The 24,401-nt window shown below is 38.5% G+C and overlaps 1 protein-coding gene across 7 annotated transcripts in view; it reads left to right on the top strand.

Moving 5' to 3' along the window:
* LPP (LIM domain containing preferred translocation partner in lipoma) overlaps positions 1-24,401 on the top strand; it is a 653,489-nt gene that overhangs the window by 306,255 nt on the left and 322,833 nt on the right. For all 7 annotated transcript variants that reach the window (XM_046658568.1, XM_046658562.1, XM_046658566.1 and 4 more), the window contains one exon: positions 12,098-12,220. In XM_046658568.1, the coding sequence (XP_046514524.1) occupies positions 12,098-12,220 (123 nt within the window). The remainder of the gene's footprint in view (positions 1-12,097; positions 12,221-24,401) is intronic.

Here is a 24,401-nt window from a genome sequence, read left to right as displayed (position 1 = left end):
CTACCTAGGGAAATGACAGTCTTTTCAAAGCAGTCTGTTAGTTTGTATTTCTGAGGTCAAAGGCAGAAATGTTTGTCATCTTGTGGATTCACATTCACTCCCAATTAAGGTGAGATCAGTAGCTTTCTGATATGGTCCCGTACTCACTTTTTATCAATGGTAACCTTTTTCATAAAAATAGGAATTCCTGCTGGGAGTGTTGTTAATGTAAATTGTGCGCTGCCTAGAATATATGTGATTCACACCATGTGTTTGTTCCCACATCAACACTAAGTCCCAAGATACAATTACCCTGCCCACTCTCTCCTTCGTCATGGGGACCGTGTTTGTCCTTTAGATATCTGTACTCTGGATGCCAGCCAAGCTCCTTCTCTGCCTAGGGTTTGCACACCTGCGTAATCTGACCACAGCTGACCCTTTGAGTCTGATCTTCCTCTATTTTTACTTAAAAGAACACTTGCATTTGCCAAGTGTTAGTGCACATTGCAGCATTCCTCCTATATCTTTATGCTCATATGGTAAATATCTTAAATTTTTTTTTCTCCATCTGAGATCTTCTTAATTCTTAGTGCATCCATGCAGCTCTCTCTGAGTTTTCTATTTAGCTACTCTCTCTCTCTCTCTCTCTCTCTCTCTCTTGTGTATGTGTGTGTGTGTCTGTGTGTGTGTCTGTGTGTCTGTGTGTGTCCTACTCTCTCTCTCTCTCTCTCTCTCTCGTGTATGTGTGTGTGTGTCTGTGTGTGTGTCTGTGTGTCTGTGTGTGTCCTCTAGCATCTTGTGTTTCATATACTTTAATATTGACCTGTCTGTTTTGAGCCCTACGATATGGTTATTTTTGCATTACCGAACCTCTTTAATGCAATTGTAAGCACTTGGAGGGCAGAGAACCACTGATTTTCCTTCCTTCCATCCATCCATCTTCCCTTTCTTTCCTTCCTGCTTTCCTTCCTTCCTTTCTTCCTTCCTTCCTCCCTCCCATCCTATCCTTTCTTTCTTTTAATGATTCCTGTCCTTCATATCAATGTGTCCTAAATATTTGATAAATGTTTATGGAAAAGTGAATGAAAACTGCTAAATGAGAAAGGAGAAGGCAAAAGAGAGGATGGGGGCTTAGCTTTTAACTGTAGTCACAGCCATGACCTATTCTGTGGTAATCTAATAGGTCTAGATGATCTCCCTTTGATGCTTGAAGGCAAGACCTTTCCCCTTCTACATTTCCAGCCTAGTGTCATGGAAAGTACAAGAGCTAGAGCTTTGGAGTGAAACATTTGAGTCCCAAATTCCGGTTCTTCTCATCACTACTTGAGTGACTTGGAAAAGTCTCTTTTTCTTTGAACTTTAGCATCCTCTTTTGTAAAATAGGAATAATATTACCTACTACTTTCCAGGATTGCTGGGAGAATCCAGTGAGATAATATTTATGAAAGTGCTTTTCTAGACTGAGGCACTTCTCTGTTGACAGTGGCATGCAGAGGGAGCCATGATTTTCTTTTCCCATGTTCTCGGAAGGAGTTGTGTCCCAGGCTGTGTATACTAGACTAGGTAACTGACTAGTAATGCTACTGGCACATAACATATTGCCCAGAGTGTGTTGGGACAACAGTTTCAACCAAGAGAAAATGATGAACAGATTTGGGATGATTATTAGTGAGCTAATGCTTCTTTTATTGTTAGAAAATATGATTCCTACCGTTTTAGATAATTTCCCCCACATCTTTTTCATTCTTAACCATTGAGATAAGACATGACGTGTGTTTTGTCTTTTCCCCTCCTGCCTGCTTGCTAGGATGTTGTCACTCTCACTTATCTTTTTCCATTTCCATTAATCAGCTAGTGACTCTCAAAACAATGTAACCAAATGCAGCTTCCTCTATAAAGTTGTTATCGGTGACCATTTTTTGAAACGGGTATTTCAAATTATATCTTGTTAGTATCTGATCTGTATCTTCTGTATTTTCAACTATCAAAGAAACACTTACACTAAATAGAAACAGGTTAATCTGGTTCCAGTAAGTGGCTATAAGTGAAAAAAATATCATCACCACCAACAGAAAATTTTAAGCTCCTTATAATGTTACATAGGTTACATTTATGCGACCTTGTTAGAATAACAGAACTTTTAAACTAGAAGAAAACATAAAGATTAGGTCTAAACCCCTCATTTTACTGTTGAAAAAAAACAAGCTTAGAAAGAAAAAGGGATTTGCCCCAGTCACGCTACTGAATTATGGCAGAACCAGGGCAAAATGCCCAGTTTATTGTTTCTCTACCGTCCTTACTTATGCGTCCACCTCCGTGTTCACTAAAAAGAATTCTGTGGTCACACTGGATAGGTAATAAGTATCACTTTTTTGGGGTCAATCTTTCTAAGTTTTCAGAGTTCTCTTCTGACATTAACATACTTATAGGTTTATTGGAGAAAAATGCCAATACTGTCTTCTGTTACTTGACGGTGAGTTTTGAACAGGAGGACTGGGACCACGAAACATTGATTCAAGTCTTCTTGTTGCATCCTTATCACTTGGCTCTTTGACCATTAGCAAATCACTTCAGCTTTCTGGTCCTTTGTTTCCTTTTGGTACAATCATGGGATTGTAATAGATGCCAGCAAAGATTCTTCCTGTCTCCAGTGTCTGTGACTCTAAGCGTCTCCACCTGTCCTGACGTTACTGTAGCACTTGTTTGCACCAGTGTGTCCATGTAGCATTCTGAGCTGGCTTGAGGATGGACTCTGCTCCGTGTCTAACTTGTTGATCTTGTCCCACCAGTGAAAATCCTCTGTCAGCGCTTGTGTTCCTTTTTCCTATAAAGTTTCCTCATCTGGAAGGTGGGACACGAGTAACTTTCCACTTATTTCATAGGTTCTTAAAAACAACAGTTGAAATGATGTATGAGATATTGCTTTGGAGAAGATGTTTCACAGTATAAGGTGTTCAGGTTTTAGTTCTATTTCAGCCCCCTCCCTGAATTATTACCCCATATAGCTAAATAACCTCTTTGGGGGAATTTTATTACCTTGAAATGAAAATGTTGGATTAGCTGCTTAAATTCCCCTTCCAGCTCTAATAGGTCTAACTCGTGAGCCTGAGTTACCTTTGCTATGCTTACCATCTATACTCTATTCATACTTTCCGAAACATCGTTTATCTGCAAGTCCTGACTGATGCTGCTTAGCACATAGAATCAGAGCCACAAATGTTTAACGGAATTTCTCACCCCTTATCCACTTCGATGGCATGACCCTTTGCTTTATAACTCTGACTACCTGACATGAAATTCTTGACATGGGAAGTGAACACTTTCTTAGGTTTTCAATTTTGGTAACATTTTAGCAGGTCACGAAAAGATGCAAGGAGAAAAAGTTTGAGGATGATAAGCCAATATATAAGTTAACATCGAATTTCTAAGTATTCAAACCTTTGTTTCTGTTTATTTCTATTGAGTTGTTGAATAACGTGAGAAAGTGGCTTCTGAAATTTATTAGGCCCCGACTCATCGGCCCTGTATTATCATAACGCAAAATAAGAAAACTATTTTACATGAGATTTTAAAACAAAATCAATAGCAAAAATACCTGACATGGTCTATTTTCTACTGTATGCTACAGTGGGGACCAAAAATTATTTTAGTCAGTCTATTCAATTCATAGGTTCAAACAATTATTGTTCTTCTCTCCCCTTCCCCCAAATTAATATTTCCTTACTGGAAAACCAAACTGTTTTTTTCTCTGCCTTTTAAAACTTGTGGTACTTATATTATTTTGTGTTAATTGTATTGTGCAAAGCATTCCTGGGAAAGTTTCCATGATCCTAGATGATTTTGTGGATATCTTTATAGATATTTCACTTGGATGGTACCCTCTATTTACATACACACAGAGTGCAGAAAAGGCAGCTTGCTATAGTGTTTACTAAACTATGTATGTGGACTGACTGACAAGGTGGCTCTTCAGGATCCTGTTTCTCCATCTATCGCTTGCCTAGAAAATCTGCAACAGTAATTTTCAAACTATCTTTTGTAGAAGTGCTTCAGGGGACATTGCTGAAGGCAATGGGGAGGACCCAGTGAGTGGAACCCTAGGCTTCCCCTGCTTGTACTTGAACCTGAGCAGCTCTGTGTTTATCTATTTTAAATAACGGGGTTCCAGGTAGGATTTCCTTTTCACCAGAGGCTTCTGCTGCTTTAAAAAAGACATACCAGGGGCCAGCTCCATGGTATATTAAGTTCCACGTGCTCCGCTTCAGTGGCCCAGGTTTGTCAGTTCAGATCCTGGGCACAAACCTATACCACTCATCAGCTGTATTGTGATGGTAACCCACATACAAAATAGAGGAAGATTGGCAACAAATGTTAGCTCAGGACCAATCTTCCTCAGCGCACACACACAAAAAAGGCATACCAGATGTCTATTTTACTGTCAAATAATTAATATTCTTGTGGTTATACTTATAGTTCTTATTTTATCAATGGATAGATGGGTAATATATGGATTTTTTCATGTTACCGTGTAGCCATTCTCATTCAAATTGGCTTTTATTTTAATCGTAAGGGGCTACTTTAAGAGTACATTATCAATATTATTTATATTTTATAAAGATTAGAATAAAGCTACTATTATACTTCGAATAGTAAAAATATTGTCTCAATTTTGAATGCTACAGTGTTTGCTCCCAAGGTGGCTTTTGGAGGCACTGTTCCACTGCCCTTGACCTGTGGGGTCAATGAATCTTCTAAGATAATAAGGAGACTCAGGTTTTAGCCTGGTTTTGCACATTAGAAAAGTTGAGTTGTATTTCTCTCAGCCATTAGATAATAAGCATCTTAGAGAAGAGAATTGTTTTTGTTTTTAAGTCATGATTTTACAGAGAATCTCAAAGAACATGGTATATTTTGTATCACTAGGCAGAGGTGAAGGTAATGTATACAGTAGACTGTAGACCTCATGCCTTCTTTAGACTGCATGCTACTTAGCACAAACTGTTTCCCAGAGCAGCGTAGGAGAAGAGCCATTCACACAAACCAACAGGAGAGTTCTCCTCTGAGCATTGCTATCCTAGAGAATTAGACAAAGAAGACTCAGTTATCAGATCAGCTGGGTTATCAGTAGCGTCTTCATGGAGGAGAATGCATTTGGTCAGATAGATGACTGGAACGGCATGTCCTTCAACTAAATGAGTGGGAAGGAGAGTGCACAACTCAACATGAACAAAAGCATTTTTTTTCTCTTCCAACATATTGGGTCTCATTCAATAAAGTGACGTTTCTATTAGACAAAATAGGCCATATTTTCTATAATTCCCACTACTGAATGCTGCCTTTCTCAGCCTGACGTTAACTGAATCAGTGTGATGCAGGTGCTCATATTATATAGCATGGGGGATTATATTAAGCAGCAATGCTACTGTTTCCATCTTTATTTTTAGCCAGATCTCTCTTACCCATTATTTGGATTGTCTGTTGGTATTTTCGTGGCATCATTAACCATGTAACATGACGTAGATTGCTTTTAAGATAAAAGTTTATAAATTCACTTCTGTTCACACACACACATACACACATTCACACACTTACTCTTTTAAATGTTCATTGTGTTAGAAATCTACTTAGAGCAGTGATTCTCTAAGTGTAATCCTCAGACCAGCCCCATCGGCATTACCTGGGAACTTGTTAGAAATATAAGTTCTTGGGCCACACCCAAGATCTAAGGAATCTGAAACTCTGGGTGGGGTCCAGTGATCTGTGTTTTAACAAGCGCTCCAGGTGGTTCTATACAGGCTAAAGTTTGAGAACCTCTGATCTAGAGTTATGTTCTTCACAATTAATTCATAGCGTCATCACATGTGTTAAGAAGTACAAGAGCCTCATAACTGAAGCCCCCAGCAGTGAGTTTTACTTTGAGTCAAAATATTTTTAGAAATTATATAGTCAATTGTATGTCAGCCAAAGCATTTATTTTGAGGCTATGGTCAAGGTAATAATTGAGTAGTTAACATTTATTGAATACTTATGATGTGAGCAGTACTTGACATGTATGAACTTGTTTAATCTTTACAACTGCAAGATGAACTGAGACCCAGAGAGTTTAGGTAATTTGCCTAAGGTCACAGAACTGGCGAGTGGCAGATCCAGATTTCAAAGCCCTACAGTCTCACTCCAGAGACTTCACCACTACCCTGTTTGTGTTAGGATAGCTTTGGGAGGAAAATTTAATTAAAATGATCACAAACAAAAAAATCCGTTGATTATATACTTAGCCTCATCAAAGATAGAAAGATGATAGATAAACAAAAAACAGATCCTTAATTTTGTTGTTTATAGATAGTATAGCTTTTTTTAATCCCTTTTGTTATTGCCAACTGTTGTTTTTCTTACTGATATTAGACATAAAGGAATAAAGAACTTAACTGACCATAAAAGAAAATAAAAATGAAATGAAATTCATGCTGCGTTCTTAATGCTTAAGTAATACCATTGAAAAGAAAATCAAAATTGTATGCAAAAAAATGTACTGTTTTGGGTTGTAACCTTCTAGGTTTCCTTAAGATGAAATAGTTTTATATTCCTAAGCTATCAGGGCAAGCTTTGTTTTCTAATGAATCACAAAACAAAGCCCAGGCTTGGGTAGGAGCTGGCAGTCCCTTGGTGTTACACCTGGAGTCTGGAGGAAATTGTTGAGCTTGTGAAACACGATTTAAAAATCAAGGGTTTAAACCGTATTTCTACCATCAGGTTTTCTCGCTGATTATTTGGTTTCTTTCTCAGGTCTGTTTTGAGCAGTCACATACAAATCTTGGCTCTTCAGATCCCCCTTCTGTGCTGTGTCAGTGAGATTGCTTGGCCACATCAAAGATTCCGGAGGTTGTTGCTGATTCGGTCAGGCTCATGCATATTTTGAGTCTGACACTGGGTATTGGCTCTAATTCTAGGATGTAAACGTCTTAGAGGAAAGACTGGTTCTTAATTAACTAGACAATTCCCTTTGATTGTTTGTTTTTCTTAACAGCTTGAACAAGAATTCCCTTTTAACAATGTTGATTTGATCTTCAGGTTCCTGATGTTTTTAATAGCAGAGGACTTTGCAATTAGTCCTGTTCCCCTACCTCAAAATGGAAATGAATACTTAATAAATAAATTGTTATTATGCTATGCAGGATCCATTTATTTCCATTCATTAATAATGAAGACTCTCACCATTTTGCAACCACCAATGCAATAATCAATTCAAGTAGGGTCATCTCTGGATGGTAAAACCATTGGGTGAAAGGTTCTTGATGAGCAGAAGATTAGCAGAGTCTCAAAGTATTATCTCACAGATGGTTTATTGATTTAAAAGGGAAGAGGCGCTTTTACAGTGGAGAAATATGGTGGACACCACCTTAGTCAAGTCATCAAACTTGGCATCACCAAACTGGGCCGAACTGATGTTGTGAGTTTCCTGATGTGATGCAGTGGGAAAGATACAGTATTAAGCATGTGATATCCCCACGAAACTTGTTTAATCTGAATCTAATCATTAGACAAAGGCAGATTGTTGAACGTTTTATAAGACACTGGCCTGAATTCTTAAAAAAAAAAGTCAGTTTCATGAAAGACAAAAATAGGCTAGGGACCTGTTCTAAATTAAAAGAGACTAAAAAGACATGTCACTTCCATGTGTGATCTCTGGTTGGATTCTGGATGGACATCAACAACAACAGATAAAAGGACATTGTTGTGACTGCTGGTGAAACGTGAGCACGCATGTATATTAGATAGTACTGCACCCATGTTAAACTTCTTAGGCGTGATAAAGGTATTGAAAAATTAGGCATTCTTAGGATATGCAAACTGACGTATATGGAGGGGAAGTTTCTGCTACTTTCAAATGGTTTAACTGCAATAACAAACATCTGTATGTATTCTGTTTATTATTAGAGAGAGAGTGAGCACAAGTATGGCAAAGTGTTGGGCGTTGATGAATCTGGGTGAAGGGTTTGTGGGTGGAGTTCATTACGCTACTTGTTCAACTTTTATAAAAATATTTTTTAAAATAAGATATTTAGATATAAAGAAAAAATGAATAAATAAATAAATACAAATGAATACTCTTCATAACTCACTACTGGTACTCCTTGTCTATCACCTGTAGTTAGTGGATTAGCAATATTTGAGTACAAGCACGACCTATCTAAAGTCAGACTTTTGAAAATGGCCTCATATGCTGTACATTTTGGTTCTGGGTTCTGTTTTACAGTCAATTCCTATATATTTACAATGGGGGAGTCATCACCCTGTAATTCTACTAGTGATGCTAAGAATTATGATTTTCCAAGTTATAATAAGCCCCAGTTCTGGTTTGAATAGTTTTTGTTATCTACATATTTATTGAATGAATGAAAATAAGTTTCTTACAGAAAACAATATCTTATGAATGGCTTATTCATGCAGGTGTTGTAATTGTTAGTAGAAGGACACAGTCACTGGACACCTTTTATTCTCCACCTCTCATCCTCTCGTCCCATTTTCATGCACTAGCTGTTGCTGCAACAACCACTTCTGCATAGATATGACCTGGCAGCACCTTGCCTCTGCTGCAATACCTTTCTCCAACTTTCTGTCCTGGGGCTTCTCTGCCACCATCTACTTCTTGGGACAAATGTGAGGGAGTTTATAACCCCATAGGCAATCCCCAGCCAATGGAGAACTGGAGCCTGAGGATGGATACTCTCCAGTCCTTCAATACTGTTTCTTGGGATTGATTCCCCAAATAAATGAGCAGCACTTAAGCTTTTGTCTCTGGCTTTGCTTTTTGGAAGAACCTGGACTAAGACAGTGGAATCTCTCTAGTTATGTTTGAAGAGTATGAGAATTGTTATTATTACTATGACTGCTTTATAGCTGTTCATGTGGTATCTAGAAAAAGCCTTAAGCAAAGAGTCAGGAGAATCTTCTTCATTGTTATTTGGGCTCAGGCAGGTCATTGAGCCATCAGGTGACTGGTAAAGCTACAGTGAGAGAGAGTTAAGGAGAAGACTTGTAGGTATGTATGTAGGATTCTGTCAGCTGGTTACAGGACTGCGGCTTCTGGTATCTAGTATAAAGTGTGGAGAGTAGCAAGAGAGTTCCTGAATCTAAAGGTGCTGAGAGAATAGATGAGAGTACTGAGAGAAGGATTGGTGGTGGGACTTGGGCACGACTTCAGTTATTTGAACTGAGACATAAAATAGACACTCCATGGTGAGAAAGAGGCCTGTTCTATTCCATAATGGAGATAAAAATGGAGTGAACAAAGCTCTTATCAGAAGGTCAAGTAGAGCAGCAAAGGGAATCTTGGTGCAAAATCCCACAGTATTAGGCTGGAGCTTACTAAATTGCATCAATCTAATAAGAGAAACTAAAATAGGGGATAGTTCCAACTCAGAGGGAAGGGTAAATAAGGAGCTGGATACCAGTTGAAGTCTTACCTGCACAGGCTGGTTGCACACGATAATTACGTGTTTCACTGCATAGCTCAGGGTAATTCTGTGACTTTTGAGTCTCTGTAGTCAGATATCCCAGTGACTTAGGGCAGGGGCCGTTGAAGTGCTTTCTGCTAGAGTAAAGTACAGATTTTGAAGACCTGATTAAATCCTGTCTCTTTACTCATACCCCAAGGGAACACTTAATGAATGATGCTCCCCTTAAAAAGAAGAATAATTAACAATAGCTATATTATTCATATTAATTTATAGTTACTGGTTGCTATAATTAATGCTATTTATGAAAATCATCATAATTATAGCACTTTACAATTTACAAAGTATTTTCCCATCCATTTTCTTATCTGAATCTTGTAACATCCCTCTGGCTTGGGGAGGGCAGGGTATGTTCTCCTAGTTTTATGGATGAGGAAACCATGGCCCAGGGAAAAAATTAACCAGACTCCAATCCCCCATCCCTACCAACATGTGGTGCTAGCTATGGGTATATGGAAAAACACCTACAAATTCATGTTTATTATAATGTTTTATATCTGCATGTAAGAGAATGAGGTGCATACACTTCTCAGTTGCCTTCCAACACTATAATGTCCTGCTTTGCCTTGTTGTACTAGGACCCATTGCCAGAATGTTCAGGCGAATTTTAAATGTTAGCAGGATTTTTTCTTTAAAACACCACAATATTTTATAGTTATTAATATGCATTGGAATAAGGATGAGATCACCTCTGATAGAGAGATTAGCACTTTGAAAACATGTGTTCCTAGGACAAAGACCCACTGGCCTTATAGGGCTTGGTCAAACGGGAAATTCAAACTCTGAGAAAACATAACCAACCTGTCATTTCAGTTTTTCCATTTTTGGCTATGGCTGGGGAACTGAGGAAAATGTCTCAATTTTCGCAAAGTCAGCCTTCAGATGTGGGCCTTACAGTGTGAAATACACAGACACATACTCGTGTGCACACACGCACACTGAGCCTTTTGGTTCTCTTTCTATTTCCCACTGTGTACTTTGTATGTTAGAGCATCTCCTGTTCCTGTTGTACCTCCAGGTGCTTTTACCCAAAAGATATTGATATGAAAAAGGTTACTGGCTAGACCTGTTGCAGAGTCTGTCATTATTTATTCATTTATTTACTCAAAATATTTATTGAACACTTCCGTGGATCAGGCCCTGAGCAAGATTCTGGGGAAACAGCAAGGAGTGAAACAAAGTCCTTGCCCTCATGAAGCTTACGTTCTCCTGGAGAGACTGAAGATAGACAGCCAAATATGCATAAAAGATAATGTTGGACAGTGATAGATATTATGAGAAAAAATAAACAAAACTGGGTGAGGGGTTAGAGTGCCAAAGCAGGGTCATACAAATATATCCAGAGTGAGAAAACGAAGAGGAGGCTGCTTTAGATTAAATAGGTTCTAGGACTCAAGAAAGGTAGTGGGGAGCAAGCTACCAGGGGAATAGGAACAAGTGGTATTAATGGGCGATTCTATTATGCTATCATTGCCTGATGCTGCATAGTCACTAAAAAGATAAATTTACCTAGAGAATTGTAAGATTTAATGCTGGCTTGTCAGAGTACCCTATTTTTTGTTGTTGCAGAGGATATTCTGGTTTCTTGGCTCATGCTTTTTCTAAACTCTTCCAGACCCTATCCTGATATTTAACTTCCTTAGACAAGTTCAGTGGAGTTGATTAGATTACGCTGACTTTCCATTATTTCATTCGGATAGGGTCTTGCTGCAGATACACTTTTGTTTCTTGGTGGAGTTTTATGAGACATCCCCATTACAATCCATGATCATCATTATTGTGTCACCTTAAAATATTATTGTAATTCACCCTGCTTCCAAATCTTAGGATCCCCTCACTTTATATTTCCTTGCCTTTCACTTCAGGCAAACTGTTTATCTTGGTTTTCCCAAGCCTGCTCACAGTTCTTGGGAATGCCCTGTGGCGGTGTTATTGCCTTCTACTTGCCCGTTATTGATTCTGAGTGAAGGTGGAGGTCAGTGCTTCTGATAACACGAGGCATTGACATATGCAATCCATAGATGGCCAGCTTCATAATCAGTGGTCACCACCACATGCTTCCTCTGCAGCCGCATGGCTAGAACCCTGAGCAGCCTCATTCTAGTTCACTTTTTGGGCATATCACTTAGGACTTGTCATCTCTCTTTCACATGGACACACCTAATATCCACTGATCCCACTCCTGGACTGTAAGCCTCCTACCCCTGCCCCTTCCTGCACCGAGTAGGATGTCGTCATTCTGTGTAATGGTTCCTGAACACAAAGAACTTGCAATGTCTCCCCAGCTGGATCTGAATCTTGACTACAAGGCTCGAGGCATTTATTTCCTTTTACTTGTATATTCATCAAAAAAAAAGCCACTGAATAAGTGTGTGACATTAAGGAAAATCACCTCATCTCTTTCAGTTTTCTTACTTGTCTAAAAGGGATAATTCTACTCTGGACTACTTCACCAAGATTTTATAAAAGCTAAAAAAACCAAAAAATAAGATGCAGGAAAGCTTGGATGAAGCCACAGTCTAACTTGAGAAATGTGATCTCAGACTGATATCAATGGAAACTGGAAATTTCCTTTTTTAACACGTCTGTGTTCCTTCCAACAGGGAAATCCTGGAGGCAAGACACTTGAGGAGAGACGCTCCAGCCTGGATGCTGAGATAGACTCGTTGACGAGCATCCTGGCTGATCTTGAGTGCAGCTCCCCCTACAAGCCTCGGCCCCCACAGGTAAGAGTTGGCCGTGATGGTCTCTGCATTGCCAGCCACAGGTACTCTACAAGTTTCACAAACAAGCTGCTTCATATAGCCCTTTCATTCTTTTTTGTTCTTCTCAGAGTCAACAGTCTACCTTGTCTTTTTGTTTAATATCAACATGTATTTGTTAACAGACAGAAACTTCTTAAATGATTTTATTAGTATTTGCTTTAAAATAACATAACAGCGTTATACAAAAATGCTATGAAAATTAAATCTCTTCTTATTCCAGTGGCCCGCTCTCTTTCTGGTTTTGCCCATATGGATGTTTTGTTCCATGTTGGTATAGTCTTCACCAATGTGGTTCAACATGGCCATGTTCAAGTTAAGGTGAAGTTATGTCTTTTGTAAAGAAATTCCTTATGTGTTGGATATCAAGGTGGCATCCATTTTTGGGCTGTTTTTCATAAGTAATGCTGTGAGGGACATGTTCGTGTCTATTTTCTTTGGAGCTCTTTCCCTGGCTCAGATCCTCAGAGTGGGATTTCTACCTTGAGGAGTATGACCACCTTCGTTACTTTCTTTCCAAAGGTTGTGAATAGCTTATACTGGCACCAACAGTTTGAATGTACCAGTTTCTCCTCAGCCTCACCAGAATTTGGTGATAGCAATGAATCTGTGTTTTTCAAGTGCAAGTAGTGACTCACTGTCCATTTTTCTGTGCATTTTTTTTTTTTTTTTGCTTACTTTGGAACTTGGCTATTTTTCTGCATCTTAGTTTGTTATCTACCTTTCAGAAGCCGATTTTCCTCTGCTAGTAGTCATTCGCTGCCTTGCTCAGGTCTTGAGAAGGTAATGGCAACTTGATTTCAGGGCTTCCAAGTCCTCAGGGACAGCCAGCAGAACTCTAGATGCAAACATTGCCGTGGCACTGTTGTCGCTGTGTTGTTTGACTCTTGCATGACGTCTGACTGACTAAGTGACAGTGCACACGGCACTCTGAGTCTCGCTCCTGTTCTTAAACAGCAGTTCCTATATTCACAATGTTCCTTTCACAAATTAAAAACCAATCTTGCTTCTCTGCTGTCAGTCATTTCAACACAGAACTGCACGTAAGGTGGCAGTGCTTTCCTCTTTAGACATATTCCCATTACCTTTCCTAGACACATAATGGAACTGTCATCTACGTGGAGGCACAAGGCAAAACAGACTAGAGTTTAGGGCTTCCTTAGCTATCTACAGACTTGCCAGTGGTGAAAATGTACTTCGTTTCTGAAAACATGCACTGAGCTGCAGGTATGTAGCAGACACTCTGGTCTTTTGGGGGAACTGTTAGGAGAAGGAAAGTGGATGGTTGAAAGGGGGAAAAATAGGACCCAAGACCCAGAAGCCCATAATATTGTAAGTTAAACTATGTCAGATATTGTAGAAGTGCAAGGAAGGGAGTGAAACATTCTTTTGAAGGTGGCAGAATCTGAGAAGCTTTATCAGAAGACTTGCATGTTCAGCTGGAGGGATGGGTGCAATTGTAATATGTTGCAGGCAAGAGGGGAGAGCAGCCTAAGCCATAGGGCAGGGAGGTCCAGGCTGCCTTTGGAGAACTGCAGAGAGCCAGGTGGCTGCAGATGAGGCCATCACAGGCTTGAAGTGGGCTGTAGGACGGGAGGTTTCCTACTGACAGCCTGTGGACTAGTTTAAATGCCAGAGTAAGATTTTGGCCTGCCTTTTGTAGATATCGGGAATACTTGAAGGTTTTCAAGCTGTGGAAAGCTAAAATTCATTCTGAAAAAGGAACATAGGAAAGAAGACCAACTCTGGAAAGCTGAAGGAGGATGGGCCCAGGTCTGAGAAATATTCTCCAGCACACTTTGTGTACTTCATGGTTTCTGACCATTGTTTGATGTTAAGCATATTTCCCATTCCATACAAGCAAATACCTCAAGCCCAGTTTTTCAGGACAGCAAGGCCGCTGACTTTGCACCTGGACTCACCCATCTTGCGTTCAGATACCTCTATGGCACCCCCTCCCTTTTTCTTTAACAGAGTTTTTGTTTAGTCTTTTTTTTTGCCTCCTAAATTCTCATACCCTAATATATGTTGGGGAGATTCTGCTTAGAGGTTTTTGCTTAATATAGCCTTCATTCTTTAAGGCTGTGTCTCCACATGCCTGCCATAAACCGCTGCATTTTAATGGGTTTATTCAGCAGCTATGTTTTTGCTTGAGCAATCTTACTCTGCACACAAACTCATGATCACTGATACTTGGACTGTACTTGACTGCCTGTGAAGCACTTTCACAGATATTCTCACTTGAGTGAGATATAAATATCTCACCTCTGAGGTATAGATGGTGTGCTTATTTTGTGGGCGAGGAAACTAAGACTGAGCAGATAAGTGACTTGTCTTAGGACACGTGACTACAGTACGAGCACAACTGGACCGTGAATTCAGGCCTATGTTTGATTTTTAAGTTCTGGAACCAGATTGAGAATATCAGGATTTTCTTTTTTGATGTTTTTACCAATGACAAAAATTATGAAATCAGTCATATGAGTAACAGTGTCCATTGAATATGGCTTTTTCATAAAAAGAAGAACATTCAGAGGGTTAAAAAACAATAATGATAACCTTTAAGTAGAATAAGTTGAGAATTAAGGTCAAATCTACTTCTGATTTGCCTGTTCCATTCAGAAATTAAAGAGCGATCCATTCTAACTTTTTAAAAAATTTTTTTTAAAGATTGGCACCTGAGCTAACATCTGTTGCCAATCTTTTTTTTTTTCTCCGTCTTCTCCCCAAAGCCCCCCAGTACATTGTTGATATTCTAGTCGTAGGTCCTTCTGGTTGTGCTATGTGGGACGCCACGTCAGCATGGCCTGACCAGCGGTGCTCTGTATACACCCAGCATCTGAAGTGGTAAAACCCTGGGCCGCTGAAGCAGAGCACGTAAACTTAACCACTTGGCCACAGGCCCCGCACCCATTCTAACTTTTCTTATTCTAACTTAGGAAAGCAAGAGTTAATTGGGAGATACAGCTCAGTCTTCTGAATTATCTTCCCTCTGATGGAACTGAATTAGATATGTTAGTATTTATTGGTTAACATAATTATATGCTGTGAGAACAATAATCACACACTTAAAATATTAAAAACATGTGCCAAGAGAAGATGTTGTCTGCAGTAGACTGTGTTGTATTGTAATTAAAAGGTACTTGAGAAGTCTTAGAAATGTAGACTGTTAATGCCCAACTTTGATGTTTCCATTTTGGAGCCAAAGCAAATTGCGACACTCGTTGAGTCCCCTGACGACTTAGAGTAGGCTAGTGGGTCTGCGCTTTCTCGTTGTTTAAGCACATTGTGTGCCTTCCAGAACCCACCTCTGAATCACCTTAGTGAGGCTGCTTTGACTCATGGATCGGGGGGGAAAATGATCGTATATGTGGAATTTTCGCACAGTAAGAGGCCCAAAGGAGCCCTACTCACATACAACTTTGAAAAACGTCTAGCTCTTAAAAATAGATTTTGTGGGGCATTTTCCTCCTTTTTCCAAAGGAGCATTTCCCACTCTCGGATTTTCCAACTTTAGTTCTGTTCGCTTATTTATCCATATTTCTATTTGGGAAATATGGCTTAATTTTCCAGTTTCACTCATTCATCTAACATTTATTGAGATCCCACTGTGGATTAGGCATTTGAGATGTCAAGATTAGCATCAACATGTCCTAGAGTAATTCCTAGTCTTACAGATGAGATAAGCACACAAACAATTTAAGAGGACACAGAAGAAAGGCTTCAGTGTGCTACTTTAAGTTGTCATGTGACAAACCAGATGTTGAACTTGTTGAAAAATCAAAAATTTAGGAATATCAGCATTATACTTTATACCTTTCTAAGGACGTGTCAGGGAGGACGGCACAGAGCAGGTAGCATTTGAGTCCACTTGGCTGTGTATGTCATGGGAAGGGCATGCGATTCAAGGGATGGCAAAGTCAAGGAATGTTGAAAGTGAATGCCTTATTTGAAGAATAAGATAGTTCAATTGCAATATAGGACATGTGGAGTGCAAAGGGGACTGGCAGATGCAATCACATGCACTCGGTGTCTGAGAAGCCCTCTGGATGCCCAAGGACTCTTATAGTAAGGGGTGGAATTTAGGGGGTATAGCAACAGTGCTTCTGGCTACAGTAGGTTTGGGGAGAGCTCCTTTAGCAAATTTTACATAACATGTAAAAATATATATCCGTGCCACTGCACAGAGTTATGCAATTATACTACCTTAGTTTTTGGAACTAAGATTTGTAATTATTTTAAAATGTGTGAATAGTTTTAGAAGAACAGATATGGGAAGTTTGGAGGTGGTTGTGGGGTGAATTACAGACTCATATCATCACAGATTATCAGAGTTTAGGTGGGCCTTCAAGGTCACGTAGCCAAACTCTTACTTTACAGAAGGAAAGTTTTTGCCCAGAGAGGGAAAGAATATTGCTCAATGAGGCTCAGTTAGAGGCAGGATGAATGATTCTTTCAATTTTTCCTGAACCATGACATAATGGTTCTCTGTGGATAATAACAACAACCAAGGGACAGTTTGGTTCCTTTTAGCATTTCAATTAGTTTATTCCAAAATATCTCTCTTTTGTGGTACTTTCTCTAAAATATGTCTTGGAAACATAATAAAGGAGTAGACAAATCAAAAATGTAACTCAAAGGTAAATAGGAAATTGATGACAGTGTAGCGTCTTTGAGTTAGTGGATGTCTGGACCCCACCCATCTGGCATCATTTGTTAGTAGAAGTGCAGCTTAGACTCTGAAAGAGCTACACAGGGGGTCAGAGGGAAATTCTCTTGATTTCTTAGAAGACAAAGGATAAATCATGGACTTTTTATGATTTGTTTTCCTTCTCTTGGCAGAGCCAGGGCTAGAATGCTGGTCTTCTAATTCCTAGTACAAAGCTGCCTTTTCTTCCTCACTGTGAGTTGGTAGGGTTGGAGCTGGTGCGTAGGTGACTTGGAAGAACTTTCAGATATTTTATATTAATATTTAATGGTAACTGAGGATTTAGTAATTTTTGAATCAAGTTGCTTTTGAATTGGTTAAATGCAATTTCACTATCCTCATTTAGACTGGTGTGAAAAAATTTGGAGAGATTTTGGGGATAAGGATAGAGTTGGGTATCGTTTGACAGTCTAGACTCCAAGTTTGCCAATAGGAAGAATATTGTCTTCTCAGTTCCATATGGTCACTTCTCCATAAACAGCTCCATTTGTGTGAACTGTCCACATCACCAATCTGAGCTTCTTTTTCTTTATTTCTAACACGGGCATGGTAACTACAATTATTCCCCTTTTGCGGAGATAACCATATTGTTCTAGAGTTACAAGAAATAAATGTTGGCTTTCAGCAACAGTCCACTCAATCCCTCCCATTTTGTTTTGGGGTTGTTAGTTTGTGTCTGGAGCTTCCTTTAAAGCTTCGGGTCTTTGAAGGTTTGGGGCTTATCCTTTCTAAATGCTGGTTACCCTGTAAATGATATATTTATCTTTCTCATTTAAAGCATTTAAAAAATATTGTAATTTCTTAGTCTGTTTGGGAACTGAGCACATAAATGCTATTTGGTCACATGAACACATCTTTAATTACCATCCCTGCGCTCCCACACTGAGTTCCTTTCATAGAGCAATAATCTGTGAGGCAACCTGAGGAATTATTTCAGGTGTGTGTGTGTGTTGTATGGAAGGCTTTTTATTAGGAATTCATGTGGCCTGAGGGCTTGCAGGCAGCATAATGAGGGTGGAGTCTGGTGGTGCCATGAATCTTCTATTCTCTTGTGCTCCGTGTTCTAGCTTGCAAAAGCCATGAACAGCTGCAGGGGAGATTAATTAGTAATTAAATTTTTAATATTTCATATTATTTAGTGCAACCCAAACATGTAGGCTCCTGGGAGATGAAAGCTGCGGCAGGCTAATACTGTGTGATGCGATGTGGACGCTCCTAGCCGAACGGGGCCTTGCTGGTTTTTGTTTGGCTTCTTGGGAATTGAGACCAGAACTGGGCCTTCTGCTGTAAAAATAATAATAGGTGTGGATGGTGTCATCTTCTTCCTCCCATATTCTCCCGAGAAAAATCTAGAAGCATACTGTGATTTGCTGGAAGACAAGATTTGTCTATGGATCTGTATTGTCTGCTTACTAAGAGCTTTCTTTGAGAACTATGGTAAAAGTTGAAACATTGTGGAAACCTCGTATATAAGATACTAACTGGAGTACAGTAAAATAAATGTGCAAAAATACCATTTTCAAAGAAGAAGGGATCTAATTCTTTGCAATGCCCATATTTAGAAGATCTGGGTTATTTTGAGTTAGTCTGTACCTGCCAGAAAACTTCAACAGTTAAATAACAATGAGGTGAGGGTGGAGGGGTGGTTAGCTGACTCAGAGTTTCACGCCGTGAGTTTGATGATGGGCAATTAATTTTTAGATTGTGTATAATTGCATCTCAATAACATTTATACCTCCTCCTTCTTTTTCAGAAGATGATGTTTGTGTTTGTGTCATATGTGATGAGCATAATAAAGTTAGCTTTTTGATCTTTGTTTTGAGTGGCGTGAAAATGTAACATTTTCAGAGTAGAAATTTAAGCTGAAAATCTTCCTTGGATTGCACATTTACAAAACTTTTGTACAAAAATGTCCATTTTACACGCCCCAGTGTAAGAGAGTGCTCCGAGTGTGTGGCATAGGTTAGCTCCCAACAGTGATATAGGAGGAAGCTGAGCCGGCAGCTGCTGCAGAGTACCATGGAGAAGCCAGCTCTGCTGGAGCGTGGGGTGGGGTGAGGGGAATCGTCTATGGTACCCTGGCCATGGTCCCTGTGGTCACCTTTAGCTGTGATTTGTTTGCGAGACCTTGGCTCAGAGATTATTGTGTTATATTTCACTGAATCACTCAATCCAGGCATTGCTTTAAAAAGAAACACACAAAGCTGCCTGTTGAGCTTCTCCATTTTACAACAGCATCTTAGTGGAAATAATTAGCCCTATGTCCATGCAGAAGCACACATCACATTTGCAAAATTAAAGGGCTTTCTTGTCAGAACTGGTTTCCCTTTTTCTTTCTTCCTCTCCCACTGTTTAAATATCTATTTTGGTAGTAGCCTTGGTCTGGAACCCCATGGTCCCATTTTTTTTTTTCTTTTTTTTTAATTTAAAAAGCAAATAAACAACCAAATACAAAGCCAGCTATATTTTTTGCTCAAGATGATTAGACTTGACCATGGCAAATACATAGGAGTGTTGTGTTTTAGGAGGAAAAGCCATACCTCAGATAAGATATTGTCACTGTTTTGTCCATTTTGACACCCATCTTTTTTTTAATATGCTTTATAGCTAAACTAAAGCATAATGATGATGAAGGTGATCTCCCTAGACAGAAGGGTGGAGGTGGTTCATAACCCATCCTACATACCACCATTTATCATGGTGAGTAACTGGTCTGTCCTCCACACAAAATATCACAGTGGAATATAACTGCTAAGGTTCTTTTCACACTGTGGGAAACCTACCAGGAAGGTCATACATTACCTTTCAGTGAATACATTAATTATAAATATGAAACTTGAATTTGTTAGTTACATAATTTGAGCATCCATATTTTCTTATAAAACTGTAAACTGGAATTTTATTGAAAGAAAAGATACAAATTGGGCACATACTGCTGGTTATCCAGCAGATATAGTTTTCATTTGTAAGTTCAGACAGGGCCACTTGTGAATTTTTAAATTTGTCTCTGCTTTGGTCCCTGGGCCCTACCCAAATATGCACCTTAGCTATGCTGTCATAGTGGGGTTCAGGACCACAGAAGGGAGTTGGGTTGTGTTTTGTTGTTCTGAGTCACAAAGTACTCAAATGTAAAGTAAAAATTCTAGTAATTTTGCCTCACAGAGTAAACCTTGTAGAGATAATATATGTGTATAATGCCTTAAACTTGAACAGCAAAGAAATGATTGTGATAAATACCAGACTGTGAAGTTCTTGAGGTAAGATTATCTTTTTTGTCCTGGCACACAAAAGGCATACAAATTCATCTTTGTTGAATAAATAAGTAAATGTTGTCCTCAAATCCTGTAATGGTATAAGTATCCATACCCTAGAAATCTGCTAGAGAATCCTATCTGGAATTGACATTGAGTTAGTGCATGACCAAGTTATGGCTGCTTTCTGATTTTTCCATAATTAACATGTATTCGCACCAATGAAAAATAAGTACAGCTGAGGCAAATGAGTTTTGTAGGGACAACTTAATGGTAGCCATTGAGTCAGCTAATTTTTATCTTTATCCCTACATTCCCTTATATCACTTGAAGGCAATGTACTTGGTTGAGAGATGACGTTATCTTGGGTTATAATTCAATGCTATACTCATTCTCTTATTATTGGGATGATATGAAAATAAACATCAAGTTCTTTTCTGTATCCTCTACAGAACTACTGAAAATAGAGGACCATTCTGTTACTCAGTGTTTCTTAATACAAAGATCAGTGTCATAAATTCTTTGGATTCAGTGGTAATAGACAAAAAGTTATCTGACTGATGAACTGATATATACTTCCTTTTTCAAAAAAAAAGGGGAAAAAGTCACAGAATTATCTATGCTAACTCTTTTGTTTGAGCTTCTATGCGTCATCTCCTCCTTCCTTTACATTGCTTCTGATACCTCCTGACCCGATATTTGAAACGTCATAAGTATATGCCAATTACAAGCCATTTCAAAACTAATTAATTGCTTAAATCTAACTTGTGCTTTTTAAAATGGAAATAAATTTTCTATCTATATGTGCTGTGACTATCCTTAAAAATCCGTCAGACTTTTTTTTAAAGAAATAATTTAATTCTAAATAAATTCTTTGCTTATATTGATGGTAAGCAATGGATCCACTGAAGTAACATATTCTGCTGGTATAAACAAAATGTAAGACTTAAAGGGGGCTAAAGAGATAGAATATTTATTTATTCCTTTAAGAAATGTGTTTCAAAAAGCTTGAAGTACCAGTAGTCAGATGCATGAGCCCATTATTTGAATCATTTGTGAAATGTCTTGGACTCTTTCTAACTCCATCTTGATATTGTACTACTTAGATGAAAATATTGGAAAATGTTGCTTCTTTTAGGTACTGCTAGAGGTGCTAAGCTCCTTAGCAATAAGGAATTTTCTTGGCTCTCTTTACCACCCAACCTAAAGTAAAGTTTTATTTTCCAAATGGCCAACTTATGTTAAATTGATCCTTACAGGGCATTCAAAGCCGGGGAACAGGTTTTATAAACAGCATCCTGTATGACTTAATATTCTATGTAGTGCTAATTTTAGGGCTCCTTTTCTCATCAGCCAGCCTAGCATAGCTAAAACTTATGATGTTTAACTTTGTTTATGGGGAAGTCTACTTTTACAGTCACTTGTAGATCAGACCTCACAACGAAGAGGAGAAAGAAGAGAGAGAATCAGGGTAGTCTGTTGGCAGCTGTGTTAGAACAACTAGAGTACTTTCTGGAGGAAGGGTATGGATGAACATATGTCCTTTAGGCCATTGCCTCTCTACTTTTATGCATCATATTGCATGGGCAAGGGAGAAAGAAACACTAGAATTTATGGCTGAAAATGTGAGAAAAAGATTGAAATATATCTTGAAAACTGGGACAAGTAAAGGGTGGCTCTCCAAGAAGGGAAATGGGATTCAAGAAATTTGCCATTGTGTATATTGTTTCAAGAGCTGGTTGGATTATTTCTCTTTCTTATTCATTGGTTGGTTTGTTCACTCATTTATTCATTTTTTCTGTTATTCACTCACTATAATTGAACATAAAATCTGTGTTGAATTGGTTAAAGATATTAAGGAAGACCTAAATAAGCAGAAAGATAGCCTGTGTTTATTGCTTGGAAGATATAATATAGTTAAGATGGCATGCTTCCCAAATTGATCTGCAGGTTCAAAGCAAACCCTATCAGAATTCTAACTTCCTTCTTTATAGAAATTGACAAGCAAATTATAAAATTCACGTGGAAATTCAAGAGACCCAGAATAGCCAAAACAATCTTGAAAAAAAGTGGCAAAGACTCACACTTCTCAATTTCAAAACTTATTACAAAGCTACAAGAATCTAGCAGTATGTTACTAGCACAACATATACATATATATTGATGGAATAGAATCAAAAATCCAAAAATAAACCATGACATTTATGGCCAATTGATTTTCAACAAGGGTGCAAGATCCTCAATGGGGAAACAATAGTTTCTTCAACAAATAATACTGGGACAACTGGATATACACATGGAAAAGAATGAAATTGGACCCCTACCTCATATCATATACAAAAATTAACTAAAAATGGATCAAAGACATAAATATAAAAGGTAAACCTATACAACTTTTCAATGAAAACATAGGAGCAGTCTTCATAACCTTGGGTTAGTCAGTGACACCAAAAGCACAAACAGCTAAAGAAAAAATTGATGTACTGGAATTCTTCAAAATTAAACATGTTGCGCTTCAAATGGCACCATCAAGAAAGTGAACGAGCAACTCATGGACTGAGAGAATATGTTTACATATCAAATATCTGATAAAGTATTTGAGTCTAAAATATATTGACTTAATAAGAAACATACAAATAATCCAATTAAAAAATTGACAAAGGATCTGAATAGACATTTCTTCAAAAATATACAAGAGGCTAATACGCATAGGAAAAGATGCTTGACATCGTTAGTTATCTGAGAAATGATTAAATCAGAACTATAGTGAGATACGATTTCATACACATTAAGGTGATTATAATACAAAAGACAGACAATAACATGTGCTGGCAAGGATGTAGTGGAAACTGGAATTGCCATACATTGCTAGTTGATGGTAAAATGATGTAGCCACTTTGGAAGAAGTCTAGTGATTCCTCAAAAAGATTAGACATAGAGTTATCAGATGATCAAGCAATTCTATCTGTCTCTCTCTCTCTCTCTCTCTCTCTCTCTATATATATATCTCCAAGAGAATTAAAACATATAGTCACTCAAAAACCTCTACGTGAATGTGCATAGCAGCATTATTCATAATAGCCAAAAAGGGAAAACAAACTAAATATTCATCAGTTGATGAATGAACAAAATGTGATAGATCCATAAAATTGTATATCATTTAGCTATAAAATGGAATGAAATACTGATGCATGCTATAACATGTATGAATCTTCAAAATTATGCTATATGAAAGAACCTAGACACAAAAGAATTTATATTGTATAATTCATTTATACGAATAGGCTAATCGATAGACACGGAAAGATTAGTGGTTACCAGTGGCTGGCAGGAGGAGAGACTACAGAGTGAATACTAATGGGTACAAGGGTTATTGTGGGAATGATTAAAATACTCTGAAATTAGATAGTGATATTGATTGCACAATTCCTTGTATATACTAAGAACCACTGATTGTACCTTTTTTTCTTAAAGATTAGCACCTGAACTAACATCTGTTTCCAATCTTTTTTTCTTCTTCTTCTTCTCTCCAAAGTCCTGCAGTACATAGTTGTATATTCTAGTTGTGAGTGCCTCTGGTTGTGCTATGGGGGACGCCACCGCAGAATGGCTTGATGAGCCGTGCCGTGTCTGTGCCTGAGATCTGAACTACGGAAACTCTGGGCCGCCGAAGCAGAGAGCACAAAAAACCACTCGGCCACGGGGCCGGCCTCTGACTGTACATTTTTAAAGGGTGATTTTTGGGGCCGGCCCCGTGGCCGAGTGGTTAAGTTTGCATGCTCCGCTGCAGGCGGCCCAGTGTTTCGTTGGTTCGAATCCTGGGCGCAGACATGGCACTGCTCATCAAACCATGCTGAGGCAGCGTCCCACATGCCACAACTAGAAGGACCCACAATGAAGAATATACAACTATATACTGGGGGGCTTTGGGGAGAAAAAGGAAAAAAATAAAAAAAAATCTAAAAAAAATATAAAGGGTGATTTTATGGTATATGAATTATATCGCAATTAAAAATTTTTTAAAAAAGCTCTTTATTGAGCAGTGTGCCTGGAATAAGCAGATAAAATTGTGTATGGTCCCCTTTGTTAACTTAAAGAAGCTCATGCTCTATGGGGAGAATACAAACTGACAATTACAGCTCACAGTATACATCATAAGGAAGATGTTGCTTGAAGCGGAAGAGGT

This window comes from Equus quagga, chromosome 4, assembly GCF_021613505.1.
Source record: "Equus quagga isolate Etosha38 chromosome 4, UCLA_HA_Equagga_1.0, whole genome shotgun sequence".
Taxonomy (NCBI): Eukaryota; Metazoa; Chordata; class Mammalia; order Perissodactyla; family Equidae; genus Equus; species Equus quagga.
This window is presented reverse-complemented; position numbering and strand designations above follow the sequence as displayed.